This window comes from Mastigoproctus giganteus, chromosome 14, assembly GCF_048544385.1.
Source record: "Mastigoproctus giganteus isolate SK-2022 chromosome 14, ASM4854438v1, whole genome shotgun sequence".
Classification (NCBI taxonomy): Eukaryota; Metazoa; Arthropoda; class Arachnida; order Uropygi; family Thelyphonidae; genus Mastigoproctus; species Mastigoproctus giganteus.
The window spans coordinates 99,469,672-99,494,822 of NC_143588.1; the positions used below are offsets into that span (position 1 = coordinate 99,469,672).

A 25,151-nucleotide genomic window follows, 5' to 3' on the forward strand; every position below is an offset into this window, starting at 1 on the left:
GGACCACCCTCACCTAAATGCCCATCAGCAACAACATGCCATACGGACAAATGGCGATTCTACTGATCATCTGCCAACATCGCAGCCACATTATTATCAGCCTTGTCTTGCAGAAAGGTACAGCATCACCTCAGTTAAACAAGAGGAAAGCTATTTGTCTCGCGGATTGAACCGAGTATCACTCCGAGCGTCATTAAAGAAATGTGCGTAGAGGGGATGGGTATCGACGTAGAAGTACAAGTACGAACAAGACATCCAGCATATTCCTCCCTCACTATCTCATGCCCTATCAATTGCGAAGCACGATTACTTGACAAAATCATTTGGCCCAGTGGCGCCCTGGTTAAACGCTTCAGGGAACGTACTTCGAGGCCCTCAACTAGGGCAGCGCAGTAGCAATTAAGGAATTCATCATCAGACTCGAAAAAAAATATCAAGTCTCTTTTTACATTCAAAATGTGCGCAGCATAGCTAATAAACTTCACACTTTGCAGAACCCTCTATTAAGCTCGGAATATGAATTGATCTGGCTGACAGGAACCTGGCTTCAAAATAATAGACAGCTAGATGCTCTGGCTGACAATTTTGGTTTTAAATGCGTTACAAGAGGAAGAGAAAACAAAAGTGGGGGAGGTGTAATGATACTCTATAATAATAATTTCTCTGTAATTAAAAACCAAGAGTCACACTCGGATAATTTTGAAACCGCCTCAGCAACCTTCAAAGAATGTACAAATTTTGTATTCAATACCTTCCACCCAACCATGACTGCGAAGCCAGAAATGAACTCCTTACTTGGCTTGTCGCAAACTTCAACCCAAATGTAGAATCTATCGTGATGGGAGATTTGAACATGCCGCTTCCTAAGCACAAAGAGCGAATTGGATGATACTATGAAACCCTCTCGATGGTTTCAACTTGAAACGCCCCTCACAAGAGGCACACAGCGCCTTGACCTGGTATACTGTAATGCTCTAGACATCACATTAACAGACGGTATCACTCGTTTTGCTTCTGATCACATCCCTCTCTCAATCCAAGCAAACCTGAGAAGTTAAGCTTGTAGACAAAAAGAGAACTCGAGGTGGCAAAACAACGCTGTTATCTTCTCAACCAAGTATATAAAACCAGAGGTAATTTTGAAACAGCTCGTGAATTTTAACTGGCAAAATCTCTTCCAACTCTCCGTAGACGATGCCTTAGAAACACTTTCGGATACACTTGACTTTATTGCTCTTCAGGGTGCATCAAAACGCATTAAAATTTCCGATCGAGCAAATTCCTGGTTTAGTCCACAAGTAAAAGATGCTTTTAAGAGCGAGCAAAAACTCCTCAGAAAATGGAAAAAAGCTGAACGCCCAACTAATTATATTTAATATAAAGAAGCTATATTGAATGTTTTGAGTTCTGGTGTGCAGTTTTGTTTCTGTAAAAGAAAGAAAAGGAATTCATTAGGTGATGTCATGGCGTCGAAGCAGAATAGAGAAGGAAAATGCTGTCTCACATCGGGTGAAAATTGCTTGGGTTCTGTTTGTTTTGCAAATTGAAAGATAGAAGGGGAGTTTCCTTATAGAAGGGGAGAAGGTATTATGTTATTTTTACTAGTGAGAGTTAGTCGGTCTCTGCTAAGATGTAGCATGGTTTTTCTTCAAGCACAACAGGCAAACCAACCATGACACGCACATCCACATGGACGAATACAAGAAAACACGGCATTGCCATGATTTAGGGTAATGGGTGTATAAATATAGTCTGTTTTCTCAATATTCCCTGCCTGACGAAACTCTGACTATGGGAACAGGTTGCTGGTCCCGAATATTGTGCGATGTAGAAACTAACCTTTTGGAAATTTTGAGGAAGCAAATTCCTTACAGGCTGAAGATAGATAATATGCAGTGATGATATGCAGCTCGAATCACCTGTTCCAGATGATTCGAGGAAGATACATTTTACCCTTCTAAAATTTATTCATTTTACACCGGTGTGGAAAATTTAAGGAACAGTCAGATTTTCACCTGTAACTTCTCATAGGAGTGTCAATGATGAGTGAATAGCATACCAAAGGAACCTCTTGAGGTAAACAAATGACGAAGGAAACAACACCGACACAACAAAGAAAACAAAACGGTACAAAGGGACTTTATTCAAAAATGGCAACATAACCCTGGCTGCCATGATACAGATGCATCACTGCCAAAGATGGAACAAAGGGAAGAGGTGGTCCTCAGTAGAAGATATGGCCACCACTAATGTCGACGCAGGTTTTGTACCGCCTGTCCATACTTAGAACAATGTTGTTGATAAGTTCTTGCGGTAACATCGTCCATTCCTCTGTTAGCATCATCTTCAGCTGGTGAACATTTTCTGGTGGGTGTGAACATGCCGCTAGGTGTCTCCCCAGAGCGTCCCATATGTGTTCAATGGGATTTAGATCGGTCGAAGAAATGGGCAGGCCAATCCATATTAACAATGTCCTCACTTTCCAAAAGCATATCAACAGCTGCAGTGCGAAGGAGTGTGGCTTTATCATCCATAAACACGAACTCGGGGCCAATGGCACCTCGAAACAGAGGCACATGGGAAAGGACTATCTCAGTACAGTAGCATGCACCGGTTACAGTACAGCCTTGCAGTATCTAGAGTTGTGTACGTCCATCCAAGATAACGCCACCCCAGGCAAGAACACGTCGACCGCCATATCGATCCATTTCAGTGATTTTTGCGGGGTTATACCGTGTGCCAACCTCTCGCCAGATTAGTTGACGTCCAGAATCGCTGCTGAGACCGAATCTACTCTCATCAGTAAAGAGTACCTTAAATAAAGATTTTGTGGTTGTAACCTTAAGAAATCGTGGTGGTCCTTAGGTTTTGCACACCTGTGTATTAATGATTAATGGCCCTCGTGTGTAGCACAGTTGGTAGAATTGCTGTCCTCCCTACACCGGGTGGAAAAGACCCTCCCGTCATCGACAGGATTCGCGTCGATGACGGGAAGAATTCTCATGGGCCATTATCACACTGTGGCTGAGTTAGTCGGTGTCAGGCAGTGTTTTTACTCCCAGAAACTTGGGTTTTTCTTCCTACAAATAGAAAATAGACCTCAGAACACACGCCATTTACAGATAGTATAAACGGACTAACGTAGCCTTAGTCACCGATGCTCCTAAAACGCAATTAATAAAGCTCTAGGGATTTTCTCATTAAACATAGATTAATAATTTTTTTTCATAGAGTATTTAACATGTTATGTATCGGAAATTTGAAAAACAGTAGACAGAATTTTAATCTATCTTCATTCCAGTGTTTTGTGCCAGGAAACCAAAATCAAATGAATTATATGAGGATATGAAAATACACTAAATTTTCTTCATTATTGACCGGGAATTCTTTTGGGAAATTAATAATCAAAATTAAGCTTGATATTGGTTAACGGAGTGTTTGTATTAGTTTATTGCGACAAACTTACCAAGATATGGATAATCCGAATTAAACGGGTAACATTTTTGATAACTGGAATTTATTAGAATGATGTAAGAGTTTTTGTTGATTGTTTGTGCAATATTGCGAAGGAACATTTTCTTCTATTTATTATGCGTATAAATTGTTTTAAAAGGTAAAGAATATATAACATTTTGTATACTATTATTTACTTTCAAATTTCTCGATGATATTTAAATTAGGCACGTTGTGTATTTCGTGAAATTTCAATGTCAGGAACTACTGGGAACAAAATATTCCGAATGAATATTGCTTTGGTAATGATTATTCTTAATAAAAATTAAAGAAATGTATATTTTAATGAATATTTCAAAACATCTCTTGAAAGATTATTGATGTGTACACAACACATGGGACAGTTCTCTGATAGTCAATCAATTCTACTATTCTTCATCTTCACAGCAAAAAAAAGGGTTTGCCTACATTGCCAGTTGCACTGGTATTGATCTACTTTCAAACGAATCTCCATCAAATTTATGACTATTCCGGGTGGAGGATGCTTTCAAAAAAGATTTTTATTCAGCCAGAAGCAGTTGTGATAGAAATTTGAAACAGATCATCTGTATTAGACTTTTTCGAAATCAACTCGTTATCGGTAGCAAATTGTTTTCCATGAAGCGAGGACTTCAGTGCAAAAAGAGAAAGAATTCCGAAGGTTCAAGGTCAGCAGAATATCGCCAATATTTTAGTCTTTCTGGCAGATCGACATTTCAGGTGCACGTTGTGCATTTGACATGTGATGAAAAGTCTTGGTACCATCAAGCAGACACTTTCCTCATATGCAACTGTTGATGGGTGATGTTCTCCAAACCCTGCACTAAGTTAGAGCTCTGCAGCAAGTTTATTAACACCAATACGGCGATCTTCCAGAATTAATGCCTCAATTTTTGTTACACCGTCTTCTCTTGCAGCAGTTGCTGGGAATCCCGGGATTTCATCATCATTCACAAGGTATTTTTCATTCGAAAGGTTAATATCCGTGGTCCTCAAATGGGGATACATGTACTTCGGGCGTTGCATCCAGAATGAAAGATTTTCTTGTGCTTATCTAATTTTTCCTGTATTGCGTTATTAATCATTGCTTCTAAGATTTTTCTGTGATGCTGTCAGAAATCCCCATGTAGCTTTGGTTATGGTTAATTAAATTCATCGCTCTGTAACTGCATCCCATACTATCTTTTTCTGCTCTAATTGGTCCGCGCGCTCTGCATTCATCTATTCCTACATCCTCCTCCTGCTATAACTTCTTAATTGCACGTATGCGTTGATTACTTCTGTGATTTTTGCCTTTGATGGTATTCTATAATTACAGTGTATTCGCCCACATTTAATAAAAGGACATTATTATACAGAGGGCAGATAAAGGAGATACAGTGGTAATACTAGATAAACATGATTATATTAATAAGTTAGATTCAGTTGTGTCTGATACCTCCACTTATCGTGATGTGGACCCGGCACTGTTTACCAATTTGGTAAATCAATACAATAAAACGTTAACCACATATCGTAAAAACGACTACATTACTATGGTTCAGTTGAAGGAATTGAAGTCCAGAACATACAATATTCCTGCACTTTTTGGTCAGGTAAAATTACACAAGCCTGGATTTCCGATTCGACCTATTGTTTCCTACAGGAACTCGGCATTTTCAGCCTTAGCCACACATGTATATAACATTATAAAACCTTTTAGACAGGTTATACAATTTGGGATTAAGAATTACGATACATTATTTAATAATCTTAAAGACTGTAGACTCGGCGACAATGACAATTTATTCTCATTAGATGTTACCTCATTATATACGAATGTAAACGTTGAATACACATTAGATATTATTTGGGATATGTTAAATAAAAACTCGACACCGATTAATTATACGAAGCTGCCTATTAAGGAAATTTTTCACTTAATTAAACTACTAGTTGAGGCTAACTACATCACCTTTCGAGACAAGGTGTACAAACAAATTTTTGGATTACCAATGGGTTTGAGCCTGAGTGGCTTAATGTCAGAGATCTATCTCTCAACGATTGAGCAGATACATTTGACACCTTTTCGTCCCCGTATCACATACTATGGGAGGTATTTAGACGATGTTCTAGTTATTACCGATAGTAGTACTATCCAAGACATTTTACATTCGTTTAATAATATTCATTCTAGGCTCAAATTTACATTGGAAAGGGAAGATACGGATACTAAGTCATTAAACTTTCTAAATTTCACTCTTACCCGGGACTCGAACAAAATACAATTTAGCATCTATCGAAAACCCACAAACATCGGTATGCTTCTACATTATAATAGCTACCACCCGTTCACCTACAAAAGATCGATTATCTTTAATCAATTTCTAAATGCCTATAAATATTCAACGACGGATTCTGCTTTGGACTCAGCAGATTAACTAGCAGATTCTTGAACAGGGGTTATCCCATTAACACAATAAATCGAATTAGGGTACAAGCTAAGGATAGGATACAAAATACTACACCAATCAACAATAGTAATATCAAAAAATACTTTATTTCTGTCCCATATGTTGAACAGTGGCACAAACAGCTTAACAGATTCTTTAAAGATACCGAATTTAAAATTATAGCTAGGCCTATACGGAAGTTACACACTATACTGAACAATCGCTCGGTTCTTTCCGCGTTCGCAACACAAATTAATGACCTGGTATACAACATTTCTTGGGGTGATTGCGACTCGTCTTACCAAGGTTCGACGCGGTTTTCTCTTAATATTCGTGTAAATCAACACGAAGCCTCAGTTCGTGCTTCTCGTTCAGCAGCGTCAGAATTAGCCTTTCATGCCATTAACGAAAAACATACTTTTTTATTTAACGAGGCCAAAATACTTAACGTTCAACGTAATTATACGCGACTATTAATTGCAGAAACCGTTGAAATTAAATTACACGAGAATTCTGTTAATGTTCGGCGGCCATATTTGATCTCCGATGCGTGGACCTTTACGCGCATGCGCGAAGACATATAATCACTATTTAAGTTGCAGGTTTAGCCTGATTCGGTAATTTTCATTCCTGTGATCACGACAGTCGGTCGAAAAGCATTGTCAGCTTCAGAAAGGAAAATCGTTTTGAATATTTTCGTTAGATTCTTTTAATTGCGTTAATTTGAATTTTAATTGTTTTAAATTGATTTTGAATAGTGTTAAATTGATTATTTAATTATTTATATTTTACTTTAATTATTTAATTATTTATATTATACTTTAATGTACCGGTAAGTTGTCGATTTTTTTGTTTTTTCCGTTTTAATTTCTGGAGGGTATCATATGGAAGTGTTCCACGTACTATATTGAGGTAAACTCCTCTTATTAATTTACTAATTTTATTATTTATTGTAACATTAAAACTACAGTCTAACTTGGTTCTAACAAAATCTAAGGGACCCAAGAACATTGCTTGTTATTACTGTTGCTTGCATCAGTTATTGTAGCTGTATGTTACTTTTGCTGTTATTCACTACATTTATTACATGTTGTATTTATTAAAGAAGGATAAAAATGTGTAAAATGCCCACATTTTTCTTATTAATTTACAGGTATTTCCCATACATTTCTTTTTTCTTCCCCCCCTTTCCTGTACCCCTTTTTGCTAAAGAGTTATTTTGGCTATTTCAGCAGAAAATATAAATACAAATCTAACTGGACTAACCGCTATCAGTTTCTTGACAAATATAGGATGGTTAAATTCGCTAGTGATGGATTCTTATCTCATACGACAGCGTCAGTAAAGTGCCCCATCCTCGACCAAGCACCAGGGAGGCGAAAGTTTGCACGATAAGGAGGATATACTAGGACATGAGAGAGCAGAGGGTTGTTTTGGTAGAGGGCAGTCGGTTAGTCAGTCAGTGTGAGAGAAATACGGTAAGTTTTAGAAACAGGAATAACGTTACAGAATGACTGTACAGACAGAAGTTTCAAGAACAGCAAAAGAAGGTACAGAATGTGCGAACGAAAATAGCAGAATCCGAAGAAAGACTGAGAAAACACGGAATCCCCTCTGAGTTCCACCCCTGTAGAATGAGTCATCCTCATTTCGGTAAGTTATTACCTACAGCTATACATAAACCTTACTCCTCGGTAATATGATTAATTATGTTAGTATAGATAAATTGTAGAATGTCCTAATCCACACGAAGGACACATACATGAAGAGCCCCCTAATTACCAAACTATTAATACTGTTAAACTCTTAACTACTTCTATATAGTCAGTTTAAATTGTTGTAATTAAATGATTTGCCTATCAGTGTCATTAGAGCAGTTTTCACCATATATGTACCACTTATATAGTATATTGCATTAAACCATGTTTTGTTTAAACACCTATGCCTCAGATCTGTTCTCTTACTACATGATGCTCAAGAGTGAATTAGTGGGATTAAAATAAAAGAACTTATATTGCGGTACTCAAACACCTGACTATAACTGGAAAGGTTTTGTAGTATTAACACAACGCCTGGTCAAAGCTGCGATTCCTTTCCGTTGGGTAGGATTATTGAGGGCAGAGACCATTGTCCTAATATAAAAAACCACTAGACAGTCTCATGAATATACTTTGATTACAATTGGGAACGAGTGCCCAAGGAAGGAAAAGCATCCCGCAACACAGACGTGTCATCCAGAGAAGACTGAACGACAATAGTCAGTAAATCCCCGTATAACAAATGAATAACCGTAGCTCGCGATTACACAATTAACAATTTATTCAATATTTATGCACTATACAAATAATTCAAGAGAAAACAATTTCATTATTAAAAAGTCTTGAGGTAATACATTTGTTTTTATTTTTAAAGAAGTCTTCCATTTGTAGTTTCTTTCAACCTTCTTTTTAAGGTGACAACAAGGCACAAGTTTGTGCCTTGTTGTCATCTTCAAAAGCTTCTTCTCTAACAGCTTTGAGAATGTCCTAATCTTTTGGCAGTCACGAGGTTGCTGTCCACGGTCTTGTAATCATCCACACATGCCAACCTGGTATCCATGTTATGATTCTTGAACTACATTGTTAATGGAATATTGTCGTTTTCTTCATAAACCTCTGTGGTCTTTAGTGTTGCTTTACTAAAACATTTCTGATGGTCTGTGATGTGATCTTAACCCATGTGTTGCTTATGAATTGGATGGCATCAAGAACTGAAATTTGAATTTTTTTTTTTTTTTTTTCCTTCAAATTCTGTTATTGCAACAAAATCTGCATGACCAAGTTGATGAGCCAATTTTTCACATTGTAGTTTCAGTAGAGGACCACTAATTTTTATTAGTGGCCCTCTACCGAATTTCTTTTCAATGTAATCTACTCAAGAGTCTTATCCAGATCACGTTTACCACACTTACGCAACTTTTTTGCAATGCTTTTTCTAAAGCACTAGAAATGCTTTCCAAATGGTTGACCATTTGAGTTCAGTCTTAACTTTTTGCAAATGAATGCATTGCTTGTTCCATTCTCTAAGTAGGCGCCTCCGTAGCCAGGTGGGAAGGAGCAGCAATGCGTAGCACACGCTTCTTGATTAGACCGGGGTTCGAGCCCGTCACCACCAAATACGGAGGATGCAGAAAGGTCAGGGAATGACCACCGCATATTCCCGGAGCAATATGGCCTTAGTTGCTAATGCTCCTGAAAACCAAATAACAAATAACCATTCTCTAAGTCACAAATAATTTCACATTCTCACTGATTATCAGAATTTGCCATCTCAAGGTAAAAAAAAGAACTGAATTTAATGCACCGCAACAAAATCTAAACTACAGCAAAATTGTTTTTAAAAATTCAGAGTGATTCTCCCAAGTTTTGAAAAGACATGTTCACACACAAAGATTTGAATTCTTCATTTCAACTGAATTTGAAAGTTTCATATGAATACAGAAATATTTCATTGGTAAGTTTGCTGGATAATTTCTCTTCTTTGGTCTTCTGAGAATCCATAACAATAGGGAAGAGATACAAAAGAGGATTAAGGGATTGGGAAAGAAAGAAAACGAAGTGCAATGCGGAAATGCACCTGCAGTTTGGAACATGCTCTATTCACGATTATTCCACTGTATATAGTGGATTTATCCTCCTCCCTGTGCTGTAGGAAACTCTAGAGCCCCCTTAGGCCTTCAATAATCCCATTACACTGCATCTTTAGGATTTATGCCATGAACAAGGACTATTCTCTTTGTAGTAATGTACTGCACGAAAGGAGATTCTGAGAATCGTTAAAAGGGTTATGAATTCCTATCAGCAGGGATGTGAAAGAGATGAGGGTAATTTCAATAAGTGATCTTAGTTTGCATACAGCAGTTTGGCCTCTACTCATAATGTGGGATATGCTTTCATAAATTTCAGTTAAGTTTAGTCAGATTAAAGCTGATATATACATGTAGTGGCCACTTTATTGGAAACACCTACATAAGACAGCATGCAGGCCTCTCTTTAATCCTCATAATGGCTTGAAGATTTGCTCATTATACCTTTGAAGCTCTTAACTACAGTGACTGCTTTTACTGTGAAATTTTACTCATAAAATACATCATTTCCAGTCAGCTCTTCTCTATTTGCTCGCAATAGCTGAAATCTTGTTCTAGCCATGCTCATTATAAAAGAGTTCAACTGTACTTTTATTTATACACTGTTCTAATACATTTGTAATTAATCCTATGTTTCTTATATGTAGTCAAACCATAGTATTACTGAAAAAGAGTTGATTAATATAGGAAAATAATTTTGTGAAGTTATTTAGATTTATTTTTTCAAATTAATTACAATTATTTGATACTATCCCATTGTAATGGTAATTTTTTTTCAAATTACAATTATTTGGTGGTGCTAAAATCACTTATGACCTCTCGGACATTATCGACTGGTCATAATCGATTTAAAGCAAATTATTCAAAAAATTATATATTTCATTTGAATTACATCATTTTACTATATAATTTCAATGACTGGTGATTATTCCCATCATCGATGGAGAATAGGAAAAAGAAAAAGTTATCAAACAGTTTTCTTTTCAATATAATAAAAACCTGCACACAATGTAAGACAGTATGATATGAGCTTTTATAAGAAGTTATTATAACATGAAATTAATATAAGAAAAGCTTTTTTTTTTTTTTTTCATAAAGCTAATGTCTACTGTAAAACTGATTACTATTTATTCTTGCTCTCTGTCATACCCAATTGATCCATTATGCTTGCAAACATTTTAACAATTAAGCTCTGTTTTTTTTTTTTTTTTTTCTTTACAGTGGTTGTAATTTATGACTACGCTGCTGATAAAGAAGTCGAATTGTCATTTTCAGAAAACTCCGTTATATATGTAGTCAAGAAAAATGATGAGGGTGTAATGGACGGTGTGACAGGACTTTTTCCTGGAAATTATGTGGAGACTTATTTATAAATATATTGTATTGCCAAATGTAGTACTGTAGGAGACTCTTCTTTATTAGAAAGGGAAAAAAATAATTTGTAAAATAGCTGGCAATTTAAAGTATAGCTCACTTAGAACTGTGGCTAGTTCATTTAGTATATATATATTTTTTGTTTCCCTCTTGGCTACAACTTTGTATTTGAAATTATTGTATTATACTTGATAAAATAAAAATCTTTGTTACATGATAAAAATTCTAGTTACATAATTTTACATATTCACATTTTAATTTCTTTAAACTTTTTTATTTCTTTAACAGAAACAAATTCTAGCATTATAGTTATCACTTGCAAGCAATTATTTTCAGTTTTATTTTAAGCATGGTGGGATATGCTTTCATAAATTTCAGTTAAGTTTAGTCAGATTAAAGCTGATATATACATGTAGTGGCCACTTTATTGGAAACACCTACATAAGACAGCATGCAAGGCCTCTCTTTAATCCTCAAAGCAACCTAATTTTTCATGGCATGGCATGTTCTCAACAAGGTGTTAAAAGTATGCCACAGGGATGCTAGTCCATGTTGCCTCAGTTGTTTCTCATCTGTGCAAATTGTATGATTGCAGGTCTATATTCCAAAGAGTATGTATTCCACATCATCAGTCAGGTGCTCAATTGGATTGATATGAATGGAAAGCACACTACAATAGGCTGAATTCATTCTGATATTCCTTAAAATTCTGGTCTTGTGACATAGTTCATTATCCTGTTCGAAGATCCCATTTTAGGAAAACTTTGCATATGGCAAAAAATGAAGATCTTCACCGTGCGCTGAAAGAGTGATTTCACAACAAAAAAGTGAACACATGCCACTAACTGGTTCGTTGTTCATGAATGTGAATATTTAGAAGCTTGGCTGCAGAAACATTAATGTTTGCTTACAGGTTGCTGCCACAGACCCTGCTTGAGCGTTACAGTAATGTATGGTGTATGTACTGTACTGTACTACCATTCCGAAATTCTAAATTACAAACCACATCTAGCCCCAAAGATTTCAACTAAGGGATTATGGACCTGTATAAAGTTTTCTACTTGATTACAGTATGTTGCATTTGACTGGACAAACGATTACATTGATGAATAAGCACGTCATAATTGTATAAAATTTGGTTAAGTCCCACATGGATATGCCTCCTCCAAAGTTGCAATTCTCTTTATAAATGCTACCACAATAAATTTGGTGCATCTTTACACTGGTGTAGCAATGACCTGAAAAAAATAAAATTAGTGAAAGATATTTATATATTACTATGACATTTGCGATCACAGTTTCCACGAGACTTGATATTATAATGTCCAGCTCATTTACATACTAATGGAAAAAAAAAAAAAATGAAATTATACAGACCATAAGGAAGTGTAAGATATGGTTTCAATTTGGACTCCAGTGACAAAAAGTGAAAGTCAGTTCTATTATTTAAACTTCTGTGAACATTTTAAAGAAAGGTACAAAAAAATGAATAAAATTTATTTCTGAGTGATCGCAGTTTTAATCCTTAAGTGGATATGCTAGTGCACAGTGCTAAAATCAACTTAGGAGTCACCATTTAATTGGCAAAACTATCAATTAAGTCTTTTAGTAAGCCTTTGCTATTGTATTATTAAGTTTATGCTTATTTGATATTCATACCTTGCAATTATTACTTTAATAGAAAAACTGAAATCAGTAAGTGCTTTTATTCTATACTATTGCACGTACACAAGTAGTTATGTACGTACACAGTATAGAATAAAATCTGCAGTGGATAGTAGATAGAGTGCAGACACCACAGCAGTAAACTGTTGTTTACTGGTGTGTTTATCTATGCACAAAACTGAAACTCTGTTAAAAACATACACCACAGCAGATGTTATTCAACAATGGATGTGATATCTCAACAAAAGTTTTAGGATGGCTCACAAACTCATGGAATCTGTTCAATGAGCCACAAAAAAGAATAGCTTGTATCCTGCAATTCATCTTCAGAAAATACCATTGAGCAAATTACTGACAGATGTTCATTTGGCCTCTTAGAGTCCACAGAACCATCCATCAGTAATCACCAACCCATAAAGAGTTGCATAGTTTGTGGTTACAATGGCAAGACAGCTGTCCAAAGCCTGACATTCATTTGGACTTGAAACCAGTGGCAAAAGTTGCAATGGACTTACATATCTTGCCACACAATGATTGGTTCCAATGGATTCCTTTAGGAGTGGAGATTGCCCAGAGAATGCTTAGTGTCAGAGTGCATCGTCTCAACCATAAAGTTTGAGGGAGGTCATCTGAGAGTACAGTACTGTTTTGGACTCTCTTCATTGGTGGTGGTAGTGGCACCTTGAAAGCATGAAGTCCATGACTTTTGACATTATGGGCACTTTGGAAACAAGCCCCATCAGTAATGACAATGGATGCTCCATGTTATGTAGGACTAATTTGTGGATAATGATCCTTAAGCTGAATTGGTTGACTCAGAGATTGAAGTTCAACTACATTGAAGCTCTGCAGGAAGAACTGGGTCACCAGATAGGCAAAATGAAAGTTAGTAGAAAGTATTGTCGGGAATACTGAAGCTGTCTTACAGGCCAAAGGTGGCCCTACTACAATGCTCAACAAAATTAACAGAACAAAATGTTTTTCGTGAATATTTTATTGTGAACAATGTCACCAAAAGAGAATACTTGATAAAATAGGCATCCCAGCATGCAAATTCGAAGTATCCAATAGAAATCGATCTACCACCTTACAGAGTTGCAAATTATGCATACCTATAAAAACAGATTGCAACCGCTCCACTTCATTCCTGTTTTTTTGGCTTGCTCAGTGGGATGATGGCAAGTTGTCATTTATATTCTTTGAGATGACAGGCTGTTGGCTTAATGTATCACGCAGTATTGTCTCTGTACTATGGAAGCAGTTTCAAGAGATGGGAACCATTACATGAAGTTGGTTGAGGTTGCCTGAGGACTACATCAACCAGAACAGACTGCTATCTGGCTCTAACAGCAGGATGGAACCCCATGATGTTCTTTCAGTCTCTTGAGGTTGCTGAGCTATCAGGCAAAAACATTCCCAAGTGGATTTGGCTAAGAAGGCTCAATTCAAGTGGACTCTATGCAAGGAAGCCAGTGATTTGTATCTCATTAGCTCCAAACCACCAGAGAACTTGTCGAAATTGGCGCTGTGAACATGTGATATGGATTCCCTGACAAATGAAGTACAGTTCTGTTCTCTGATGAATTCCACTTACAGATTCTAGATGCTATCTCATCTGGAGTTGAGGAATGGGGTGCATCCCTCTAGCATCAGAGATAGGGGCACTTACAGTGAAGGCAGTGTTCTGGTGTGGGAAAGAATAATGAGCAATGGCCTCACCCCTCCATGTTTTTAATTGGGGTACCGCAACTGTGCAGAGGTACCAAGAACAGCAACTTTTTAGGGGTACGGTTGGTCCAGATTTTCTTTTCATGCACAGCACCCCCTGCACATAGGGCTCTAGAGGTGGAGAAATATCCTGAAACTGAAGATATCCAATGACTGCCACAGCTAAGGCTATCACAAGATTGAATCTGATGGAACATGTAAGGGATACCTTCTGGGCATCACATTACATGCCAACCTCTCACTCACTTGGTAAGCTAAGATCTCCACTGGTGGAAAAATGGGATTCACTGCCAACAGAATATAGACACCCTTATATTGAGAATAGTTCACTGCTGTTGAGCCCATTTAGGTGTTGGAGCAATCACATGCTATTTTGAGCATCTTGTTTCAACCTCTGTAATGTGACCTTTTTAATAACTCCTATACAATCCATATACAGGGTGTCTCAAAAATATTGGCACAAACATTTAGGAGAAGTAGGTAACGTCTAAAGGAATGTGAATCTCATAGGAACCCATAACCGGAAACGTCACGGGAAAGTAGCAGCAGAGGCACAAATGACACAAGACTAGTGGCAAACATTTATTTGACATGATATTAACAATGGAGTAAGAGATGGATGCATTTTATGTTTCAACAGATGTTCGAAGGTTTCACCATGAGACCTGATGCGTGCATGACACCAACGCAGCACAGATTGGCAGACATGGTCGAACTCACCTGGAGTTTCTTTGACAGTAGCAGCAGTGCAGACGAGTCTCGAAACGAGATCCATTTCCGTCTCCACAGGCGATTCATATACAATAGATTTGAGGGCCCCCCACCACAGAAAGATATCAAGGCTCAATAAATTAGGTGAGCGTGGGGAGCCAGTCAACAGGTCCACCACAATTTTATTATGCTCATGGTAGAACAGTTCACATAAACACCACATTCTCCACAGCATGTGGAAAGGGCAGAGGTTCACATTCCATCAATTATAAGAAATTATGGAATTTTCTCCTAATGTGGCTATGTTAGTCAGTCTCAGGGAAAGGCTGCATGGCTTTTTTTTTTTATCTCAGCAAACAAATAAATCAATTATAAACACAATTTACTAACACAATACACACAGCACAATGATTGAAGTCATTGATGCACCTCAAACCCTACAACTTATTTTCATGCTAAATGGAATGCTTAAATCAATCATATAGCATCTCTTGTGCTTATCATGTACTGTAATTTCAGTCAAAATAAAATCCTTGCCATTTTCTGACAAGATGGCAGAATGTAACTTCTTCCTTGAAAGGCATTATACTACACTGGTGTAAATGGGAAGGGCAGAAGAGAGATCTTTCAGATCTCTCAGCTGTCCACTTATAAAAATGCACAGTTCTATCAATTGGGTGGGGGGGGGGAAAGAATATGCATCAATTATCCTTTTAGCTTCTTTTATTTGTAAAGAACATGAAACAGAACTGCTGTAAGCACAGCTGAATGCTTACAAGGATAATCCATACACAGATCATTGGTAATTTGTATTGGCAGATTCAATACAATACAGATTACCGGAGAACTTAAAACCTTGCCTAAACCTCTCAGTTTTGTTAGTTTTACAAAACTTGAAATACACCATATTATTGAATGTAATTTTTAAATCAGTAAGGCCAATAAATTTGACCTTACTGATTTTAGAATTCTCTATTCTAATAAACAGCAAATCTGACATGTTTGATGAAAGAATTAAGCGATACCAATATTTTTACATTTTATTACTTCGGTGATAATATGTACAATAAAAAAAAAACACAACTAATACCACTCTAAGGTAATTGAGGTGGCAATAATGGAGGAACAGGTGGAGGTGGTGGTTGGTCCCTGTGGACATGGAGGTAAACTATAGCTGGGGGTGTTTGGCACCAATGGCCTTATTTTAGATTTGCTTTAAAGCTAAACTGGAGAAAAAACGGTTTTGTTTCTCTATTCCACATAGACCAAAATTTATTATCACTCTTATCAAGTTCTCTTCTAGGCACTTTAAATGCTATTGTTTGATATGGCTCAGCACCAAATAAAACATATTGCCACATTCTCCCTGGAAGTTCCACCTTTTATTTGTAAGCAGACATGAGGCGGTATCTTGGAGTTATGTCATTAATTTGAGGATAGTCAATTTGAAATAAAAGAGACCGTTGTCCATTTATCTCTTGTCTCTGCTTGGTCACTCTGTAACCAGGTCTTCCAATTTTTACAAATTTTTTTATGTCCACTCATGGTTTTGTTGGAGCTGGCTGGGCAGCAGACTCTTTTCCTTCCTTTGCAGCTCTTCTTTTTAAATTTGCCTGGTGCTTTTTACCCTGTGTATGAGCCAGATAACTTCCTTCATTATTGTGACCAGTCAGACTGAGCTTGCATTCATAAGATCCTAAAATTAAAATGAACAAGTCAAAATGATGCCAATAAAAAATTTTCAGTACTGAATGCTTACATGTTGCAACTATAATTCCTTTGGAATTATAGTTGCAACATGTAATCATTCCGCATGCTATGGCACACATTTTCACATAACAGTAAAGGTTAGGTCTCACAATGGCTATAAATTGTCGATACTTATCCTATTTTCAGCCTATCCTATGAATGGCAAACATTAAAATTCAAAGGTTATTAAATAAAAATAAAAATTTATTGAAATAAAAAGTATGAGTAATGGCTGGTATTATCTGGAATTAGAGTTACAGTATTACAAGGAAAACCCCGAGAAAAGCCCACCCGCTCGTATCCGGCATAGAAGCCATGCAGATTTACATACCACATTAGCCTAGAGTGGCATGCACAAGTACAGCGGCAGACTTCTGTTGTAAGGTCAGAAAAGGGTCAAGAGAAACTATTATCCTGTATCATGTAAAGAACATGAAACAGACTTCTGTAAGCACAGCTGAATGCTTATTTGTTTGCAGAGAACATGCTGTTTTAAAACCTTCCATCAATTTTTTCTTTGCTTGGAAAAAAAACATACAAGAATAATCCATACACAGATCATTGGCAGATTACTGTTGTTTATTTACAGTGGATTCAACTTAGAACCTTGCCTAAACCTCTGTTTTAATTTTTACAAAACTTGAAATACACCATATTTTTGAATGTAACCAATAAATTTGACCTTACTGACTTTAGAATTCTTTATTCTAATAAACAGCAAATATGACATGTTTGATGAAAGAATTAAGTCGTACCAATAATTTTACATTTTATTACTTTAGTAATAAATACACAATTAAAAAACACAACTAATACCACTTTAAGGTAATGGAGGTGGCCGAGGAAGAAAACTGGGAGGTGGATGGGCAGGTGGTGGCTGTGGAGGAAGGGGTGGTCCTATAGGACGAGGTAATTGAGGTGGCAATAATGGAGGAACAGGTGGAGGGAGAGAAGGAGGTGGAGGCAGTGGTGGTCCCTGTGGATGTGGAGACAGTGGTGGCGGAGGTAAACTAGCAGGGTGGTGGTACCAATGGCTTTATTTTAGGATCTGCTTTAAAGCTGAACTGGAGAAAAAACTCCTTTGTTTCTCCATTCCACATTGACCAAAATTTACCATCACACTTATCAAGTTCTCTGCTAGGCACTTTAAATGCAATGGTTTCATAAGGCTCAGCAGCAAATAAAAGATATTGCCACCTTCTGTCTCGAGGTTCCACCTTCTGTTCATAAGCTGACATGAAGCGGTGTCTTGGAGTTATTATGTTATTAATTTCAGGATAGTCAATCTGAAATAAAAGAGACTGTTGTCCATTTTCCTGGTCTCTCTGTTTGATCACCCTGTAACCAGGTCTTCCAATTTTTACAAATTTTTTGATATCAACTCGTGGTTTTGCTGGAGCTGGCTGGGCAGGAGATTCTTTTGCTTCCTTTGAAGCTCTTCTTGCCAAATTTGCCTGGTGCTTTTTTCCTTGTGTATGGCACAGATAACTTCCTTCATTATTGTGCAGAGTCAGACACAGCTTGCATTCATAAGATCCTAAAATTAAAATGGTAAAAATGAACAAGTCAAAATGATACTAATAAAAAAGAAAAAATTCTTTCAGCACAGTAAAAATGTGCATGCTATTATGACACATATTTTCACATAACAGTAAAGGTTAGGTCTCACAATGGCTATAAATTGTCAATACTTATCCTATCTTCAGCCTATCCTATGAATGGCAAACAACATATTAAAATTCAAAGGTTATTAAATAAAAATTTATTGAAATAAAATGTATGAGTAATAGTGTCTCATTTTTGATGGCTAATTTTTCAGTCAAAGGAAGTGATCTTCTCATACGGGACCAGTTTTTCTAGAGAATGCATAGTATTTTTTTCCCAAATATTTAATATATAACTGCTCAACAGATCAAGAAATTTTCTTTTGAATGCACAGCTTCTTTTGATGTCCACATCCATACCAGAATTTTTACCAAACCTTCAAATATCAATATTTCTTGCTTTGTTTTATTGAAACATTACTGTATTTTTGCACTCTCTTTATAGTAAGGGTTATCAAAATTTTTTGTGAGAACTGTATTTAAATTTGTACACAAAATATCTAACAAATAAAAATATACGAGCATTCATAAAACCATAAACTGAAGTAACACTGAAAATGTAACAGATGACTTGTAGGTTTCGTGAACATAACTTTGAATTTTGATGTACATAATGGCAGATAAAGCATCAAATATATATGAATAACTTTAAACACTTTGTAAAACAGCATGTTATAGCAGGATGAGCTGTATTTGCATACATTCAGATCTTTGAACTTCCTTTTCAAGGCTAAATCTTGTCTTTGTGAGCAATTCTATATGGTTTCATCAAACTAATATTAGCATTTATAGAGGCATATGATGCAAGAAAGCAAGCTTATTCACCATCAGCCTAAACTCCCATTTCACCCCTCCGTTTGTTTGAAATAACTGTCCAGCTGAGCCTTAAATTTGTTTAGGCTATCAACTTCAACAACAAGTGATGGAAGTCTGTTCCACCAACTAACTACCTGCTGGCTAAAGGCAAATTTCCTCACATCTATCCGACATCTGCCTTTCCTCAATTTCAATTTATGCCCTCTCAGGTGATTATTCTGAGCAAGAGGAAGAATACCATCAGCATTGAGCATGCTCAAACCATTCAAAGCCTTATACACCTCTATCAGATCACCTCGCTGGTGCCTAGTCTCCAGACTGTAATTTGCAAAATTACAGCCTTTCCTCATAAGAGCAACCCTTTGTTCCATTCACTAATCTTGTTGCACTTCTCTGTACTCGTTCCAGCAGCTCTACATCTTTCTTGAAATGAGGCCTCCAGACCTGTATACAGTACTCAAGGTGTGGCCTGACCATTGCCTTATACAAGGGAATAATCACCTCCCTATCCCTGCTAGAAAAATTTCTGTATATCATTGACAAGACACCATGAGCTACTCTTGCAGCTCGTCTGCACTGCTCAGAGAACTTCATATCTGCCTGCACAATTACCCACAGGTCCTTTTCATTCTCTACCTCTGTCAGTGTAGTGCCGCAGAGTTGGTACATTGCTCTGGGGTTACTGTTTCCCATATGTAGTACTTTACATTTGTCAATGTTAAACTTCATTTGCCACCTCTCAGTCCATCTGCTCAACCTTTCCAGATCCTGTTGCAGCAGCATAGCATCAGTAGTGTCCTTAACAACCCTGCCAACCTTTGTATTGTCTGCAAACTTGGACATTAAGCTTGATATACCATCATCAATATCATTTATAAATACAGAAAACAACGGATCCAGCACTGAACCCTGAGGAACTCCACTAATAACATTAGTCCATGTTGAGCAGTGTCCATTGATTACCACACTCTGTCTTCTGCCACTCAACCATCCCTTTATCCATAGCAGCAGTTTGCCTCCAATGCCACACTGTTCCAATTTGTGCAGCAGTCTTCCCTGTGCAACAGTATCAAAAGCCTTTCTAAGATCCAAATATATAATATCAAAGTTATTCCATGCATCCAGTTCTTTTGTGACTACATCACAGTATCCAATCAAATTGGTCAGGCAAGACCTGCCCTTAACAAAACCATGCTGTGTCTGAGCTAGAACTGAATTCTTATCTAGATGATCTTGCAGTGCTTCTTTAACCAGTGCCTCCATTAATTTTCCTGGAACAGAAGTTAAACTAACAGGTCTATAATTACTTGTGTCAGCCTTTGATCCTCCTTTGTGAATTGGGGTTACATTTGCACATCTCCAGTCTATGGGCACCTCCTGTGAGTCCAAAGAACTTCTCATTATTATGGCTAGGGGTTTGCTTACTTCCTTTGCTGCTTCCTTTAATATAACTGGATAGATCCCATCCACCCCAGGTGCCTTTTTTATGTTTATTCTCAACAATTTCTCCTCCACTTTCCTCTCAATTATTATAAAATCATCTAGCTCACTGCCAATGTTTACTTCACCAACCACATTCCCCTTCCTGAATAACTGCTCACGTGTAAATGTAGATGCAAAATACTCGTTTAGATTGTTAGCCACCTGAGCAGGATCCTCAACTGTTGAACCATCAATATCCAGTGGACCAATCTGATTCATCCCTTTTGTTCTTGAGTTTAAGTAGGTAAAGAGCTCATTTCTGTTTTTCTTTGCATCCTTTGCCAAAGATTTCTCATAATCTGCCTTTGACTGCCTGAACTCCTTTGGACTTGGTTACAGACCAACTTATATCTATCATAGGCTTCCATGTCACCCATTAATTTGTATGTATTCCATGCATTTTTCTTGTCTGCCATATGTCTCATTAGTTCATCTGACAACCATTTAGGCCTCAACCTTGAACAATATTTCTTGGTTGGTATGTAGAGCCTGGTAGCTTCCAAGATTAGTTCCTTGAATGCTTCCCATTTTGAATTTGTTGTTGGTAACATCATATTAGGCATAACATTTACATGAGTGCATTTTGTGTATTGTTTTACACAAAGTTCTGCAACCCGTAGAATTACTCTCACATGTCTTCATTCAGTGTATAGTCTAGCTCAGTTACAGACACCTGGGAGAACAAATGAAACTCTACGTAATATCAAAATTATGTCATTTAAAAAATTTATGTGAACTGTGCCAATTTACCTTGATCACAACATCATTATTAATATTACAAAACTACATCCCTCTGCTGTGATATCAGATTTCTGTCGAACTTACCAAAAATGTATACATCTTAGAATGCGTAAAATATCTATTCAGTATCTCCTTGTGAATATTAATCTGCTATATAGCACATCTGAGAATTGACTGCATTTATTTTTTATTATAATCCCAAACCTGATAACTGTCAGTATACCCTACAAAACCAAGGTTACTTTGTAGCCTTGGCTTTTGTACAGAATATATCAGCAAATGATACGCAGGTAACTCATAGTCGTCAGCAAGTTATTTATGAAACGATACTTATTATGAAAAAAAAAGCAGAAATACTTGTTTTTGAATCATGGCTCCTACTAAATGTCCACCCATGATAAACCAAGATTTGTAAAATATAGAAATAGTAGTCCAAGTAAACTGAAAATCCAAAGTCTAACAGATCATGCAATGTCAAACAGCTGTACAGGAATTATACTGAAAGAGACATCCTTACCCCATGTCAGATATCTTGCATAAATTTGTATTTCCTAAAGGTTTGCATTTTTTTGACCAATGTGTGTGTTTATATATATATATATATATATATTCAGTGGAACTTCTCTATAATACGAATTTTTATGCAAAACATTGCACCTTGAAATGAAATTACATGTAAAATTAACCCCATATAGCAAAGTGTTAATCTCTCTCTATAATGAATTTTTAAAAATATACAATCTCCTTCCCTCCAAAATTATGCATTAGCATCTGGAATTAATCATTCTTTTAGTGAATACTTGTGGCCATTGACGCCCGTAGGAATGTCTGTTTCATTTTTGTTACAGTTATAAAACCAAATGGGTTTTCTTAAAAGTGGTCATAAACTTTACAATAAATAGGATAGATTTGTAAGTAGCCGAGTGGTCAGGGGCGGCAGTGCAGTAGCACACGCTCTTTGAGTAGACCAGGATTCAAGCCCCTGAATACGGTTGATCTGCCAACCCGCACTGGACCAGCTTGGCAGATTATGGTCCATTTCCCTCGGCATGAATTGTTGAGGAGGCTTCCATCTTGCAATGGGTTGATAATGGCTGCACTTTACAGGGGAAAACTAAATTTGCTGCGGTAAACCTTTAGCGTGCTGGGGTGGCAACACATAGAATGCTGCTATAATCGATTTTTAGTAATGAACGCCTACCGAGTGACATTTGCTTCTCACCTCAACCGTACCATATGACCTTCCTGTCAATCATTATATGATATGTCCATTCTCATCTAACTGGAATCCTAGTAGTTGGTTTTTGTGAAAATTTTTTTAAATTTAGTTCTTTTAGAACAATTTGTCATCAATCACATAGGCTATATGCTCTTGTATTTTTTTTTTCTGAAAAGTAACATACAGCTTACATTAACATACTGTAAATTTTCTTTCGTGTATATATGAATGAAAGTCGTATATTTCTTCAAAGTGATTGATAGGAAAAGTCATGTGATACTGTTGAATTGGCAAGCAAACGTCATTGAGTAGGCAGTACCTGTACTAACAATTCACTATATGGCCAGCGCAGCGAAGTTTGCGGTGTATTTATCAGCAAGAGCCACAGTCCAGTAATTTTTACATTTGTGGAAACAATGTCGAAGAGAAAATGTTTAAGTATTAATGATAAAGTAAAGATTCTTCACGATATTGACCAGGGTTTTAAGAAAAAAGATATTGCGGAGAAATTTGGCATACCTACAAGCAGCTTATCTATGATTTTAAAAAAATCAAGAATCAATTTTAAATGCAATTGAAGGAGGAGCAGACAAGAAGCGATTTAAGTTGTGTATATACGAAGATGTTGATAAAGCTGTTCTAAAATGGGTGCAAATGATACGTGAAAAGAATATACCAATATCGGGTCCAATAATTAAGCAACAAGCTCTGAAATTTGCACAGTCCCTGGGACATACATAATTTAATGTGAGCACTGGGTGGCTAGATAAATTTAAGTGCCACAGAATTGTGGAAAAGGTTATTTGTGGAGAAAGTGTTAAAGTGAAGAAGTTTGCAACAGTTGGAGGAACAATACCTTAAAGAAGATTTTGGAAGAGTATGAACCTAAGGATGTTTTTAATGCTGATGAAATGGGTTTATTCTTTAAATGTTTACCGAATAGAACACTTGCTTTTAAAGATGATAAATATTTTGGCGGAAAACAAAGCAAAGAAAGAATCACTGTGCTAGTTGGAGCAAATATGACAGGAAGTGAAAAATTAAGACTTTTAGTCATCAGAAAATCAAAAAACCCAAGATGTTTAGAGGCACAAAATCTTTGGAAGTTGACTACACCTTTAATAAAAAAGCATGGATGACCAGTGATATCTTTGAAGACTGGATATTAAAACTAGACAATCGTATAACAAAAGAAAAAAGGAAAATTGTGTTGGTAACTGACAACTGTCCAGCACATCCTGCCAAACTTAAGTGTGAAGTTATTGTTTTTACCACCAAAACGTGACGTCAAAACTCCAGCCAATGGATCAAGGCATAATTAAAAATTTTAAATTTCATTACCAAAAGAGAATAATAATGAAGATTGTCAATGCATTATCAGAAAATAGAAACTTGGAAGTTACAATTAACCTTAGAGATTGTATCTCTGAACTGGCAAAAGTTTGGACAAACTATGTCACTGAATACACTATTCAAAATTGTTTTTCGAAAGCGGGATTTGCATTGAATGCAGAAGTTGAACATCAACTGGATGAACAAGAGGAACTGCCCCTTTCACAACTGAAAAACTTTTGGACATTAGAATTGTCCGGAAACACCGAAAATGAAATAACACTGGATGATGTAGATGAAGATCTGACTACAACAGAACATCCAAATGAAGACTAAATACTGCTGAACAGTGTTAGACACGACCATGATCACGAATAAATTAACGATGACGCTGAAGACACATTAGAACAACCCATAGAAAAGCCAACTCGTGAAGAAATGATTAACACTTCGTATGGGTCTACAGTTTTGTAAAAATGTTCCTAATGCCCTGAACAAATGTGAGGTTTTCTTTGAGAATCAGACATTTTTTAATTGTACTTCGCAAACGAAAATTACGGATTTTTTTAATTTGTGATACTTACCGGCGAAAATTGTGTAAGCATAATTTAAATAAGTGTTTTTGAAATAAAATACATTAAAAATAAATGTAGATTCATTTTCATTTTCTAATTAAATTAAAAATTTCTAATAAAAAAGTATTCTCTGTATAACAAATTTTTTTGCTGGATTTATTGAATTCGTTATAGGGAAGCTCGACTGTATATCTATCTTTAATGCAAGACAGATAAGCATCTTAAGATTAAAAAAATAAAATTACCTAAATGATTTTTCATAAAGTATGGATCCTTATTTAAATCAATTGTTTCAAGAGCAAGCTGTCGAAGTCTTTCTCTGCGATCTCTGTTTGTCTCTGACCACGATGCCACACCACCAGTACCAGTTTTTCCTCCAGGGCGGTGTTGAAAGTCCATGACGTATATTTATATAACTTGTATTTTGCTGGAGAGAAAAAAAAAGAAAGATATAAGATTACTTAAAATGAAATGTTAACACCATTTTGTGTGTCTAAAGATGTAAGAATTTGTTTAAAATGATTAAGGTAGAAGGATCAATTTCTTAATGTGATTTTGAGCTCACATTGTTGAAATCATTCATTATTGTTTATTACACAACTAACT

General features: G+C 36.4%; 1 protein-coding gene and 1 pseudogene across 1 annotated transcript; both read right to left on the minus strand.

Moving 5' to 3' along the window:
• Positions 1-16,226: 16,226 nt before the first annotated feature.
• On the minus strand, positions 16,227-16,856 carry LOC150075432 (splicing factor 3A subunit 2 pseudogene; annotated as a pseudogene).
• A 740-nt stretch (positions 16,857-17,596) lies between these two features.
• On the minus strand, positions 17,597-24,944 carry LOC150075433 (splicing factor 3A subunit 2-like). The gene is given in 3 exon segments (XM_090388486.1): positions 17,597-17,795; positions 17,797-18,313; positions 24,791-24,944. Coding segments are annotated over 3 exon segments (870 nt in total).
• Between the last annotated feature and the right edge of the window lie 207 nt (positions 24,945-25,151).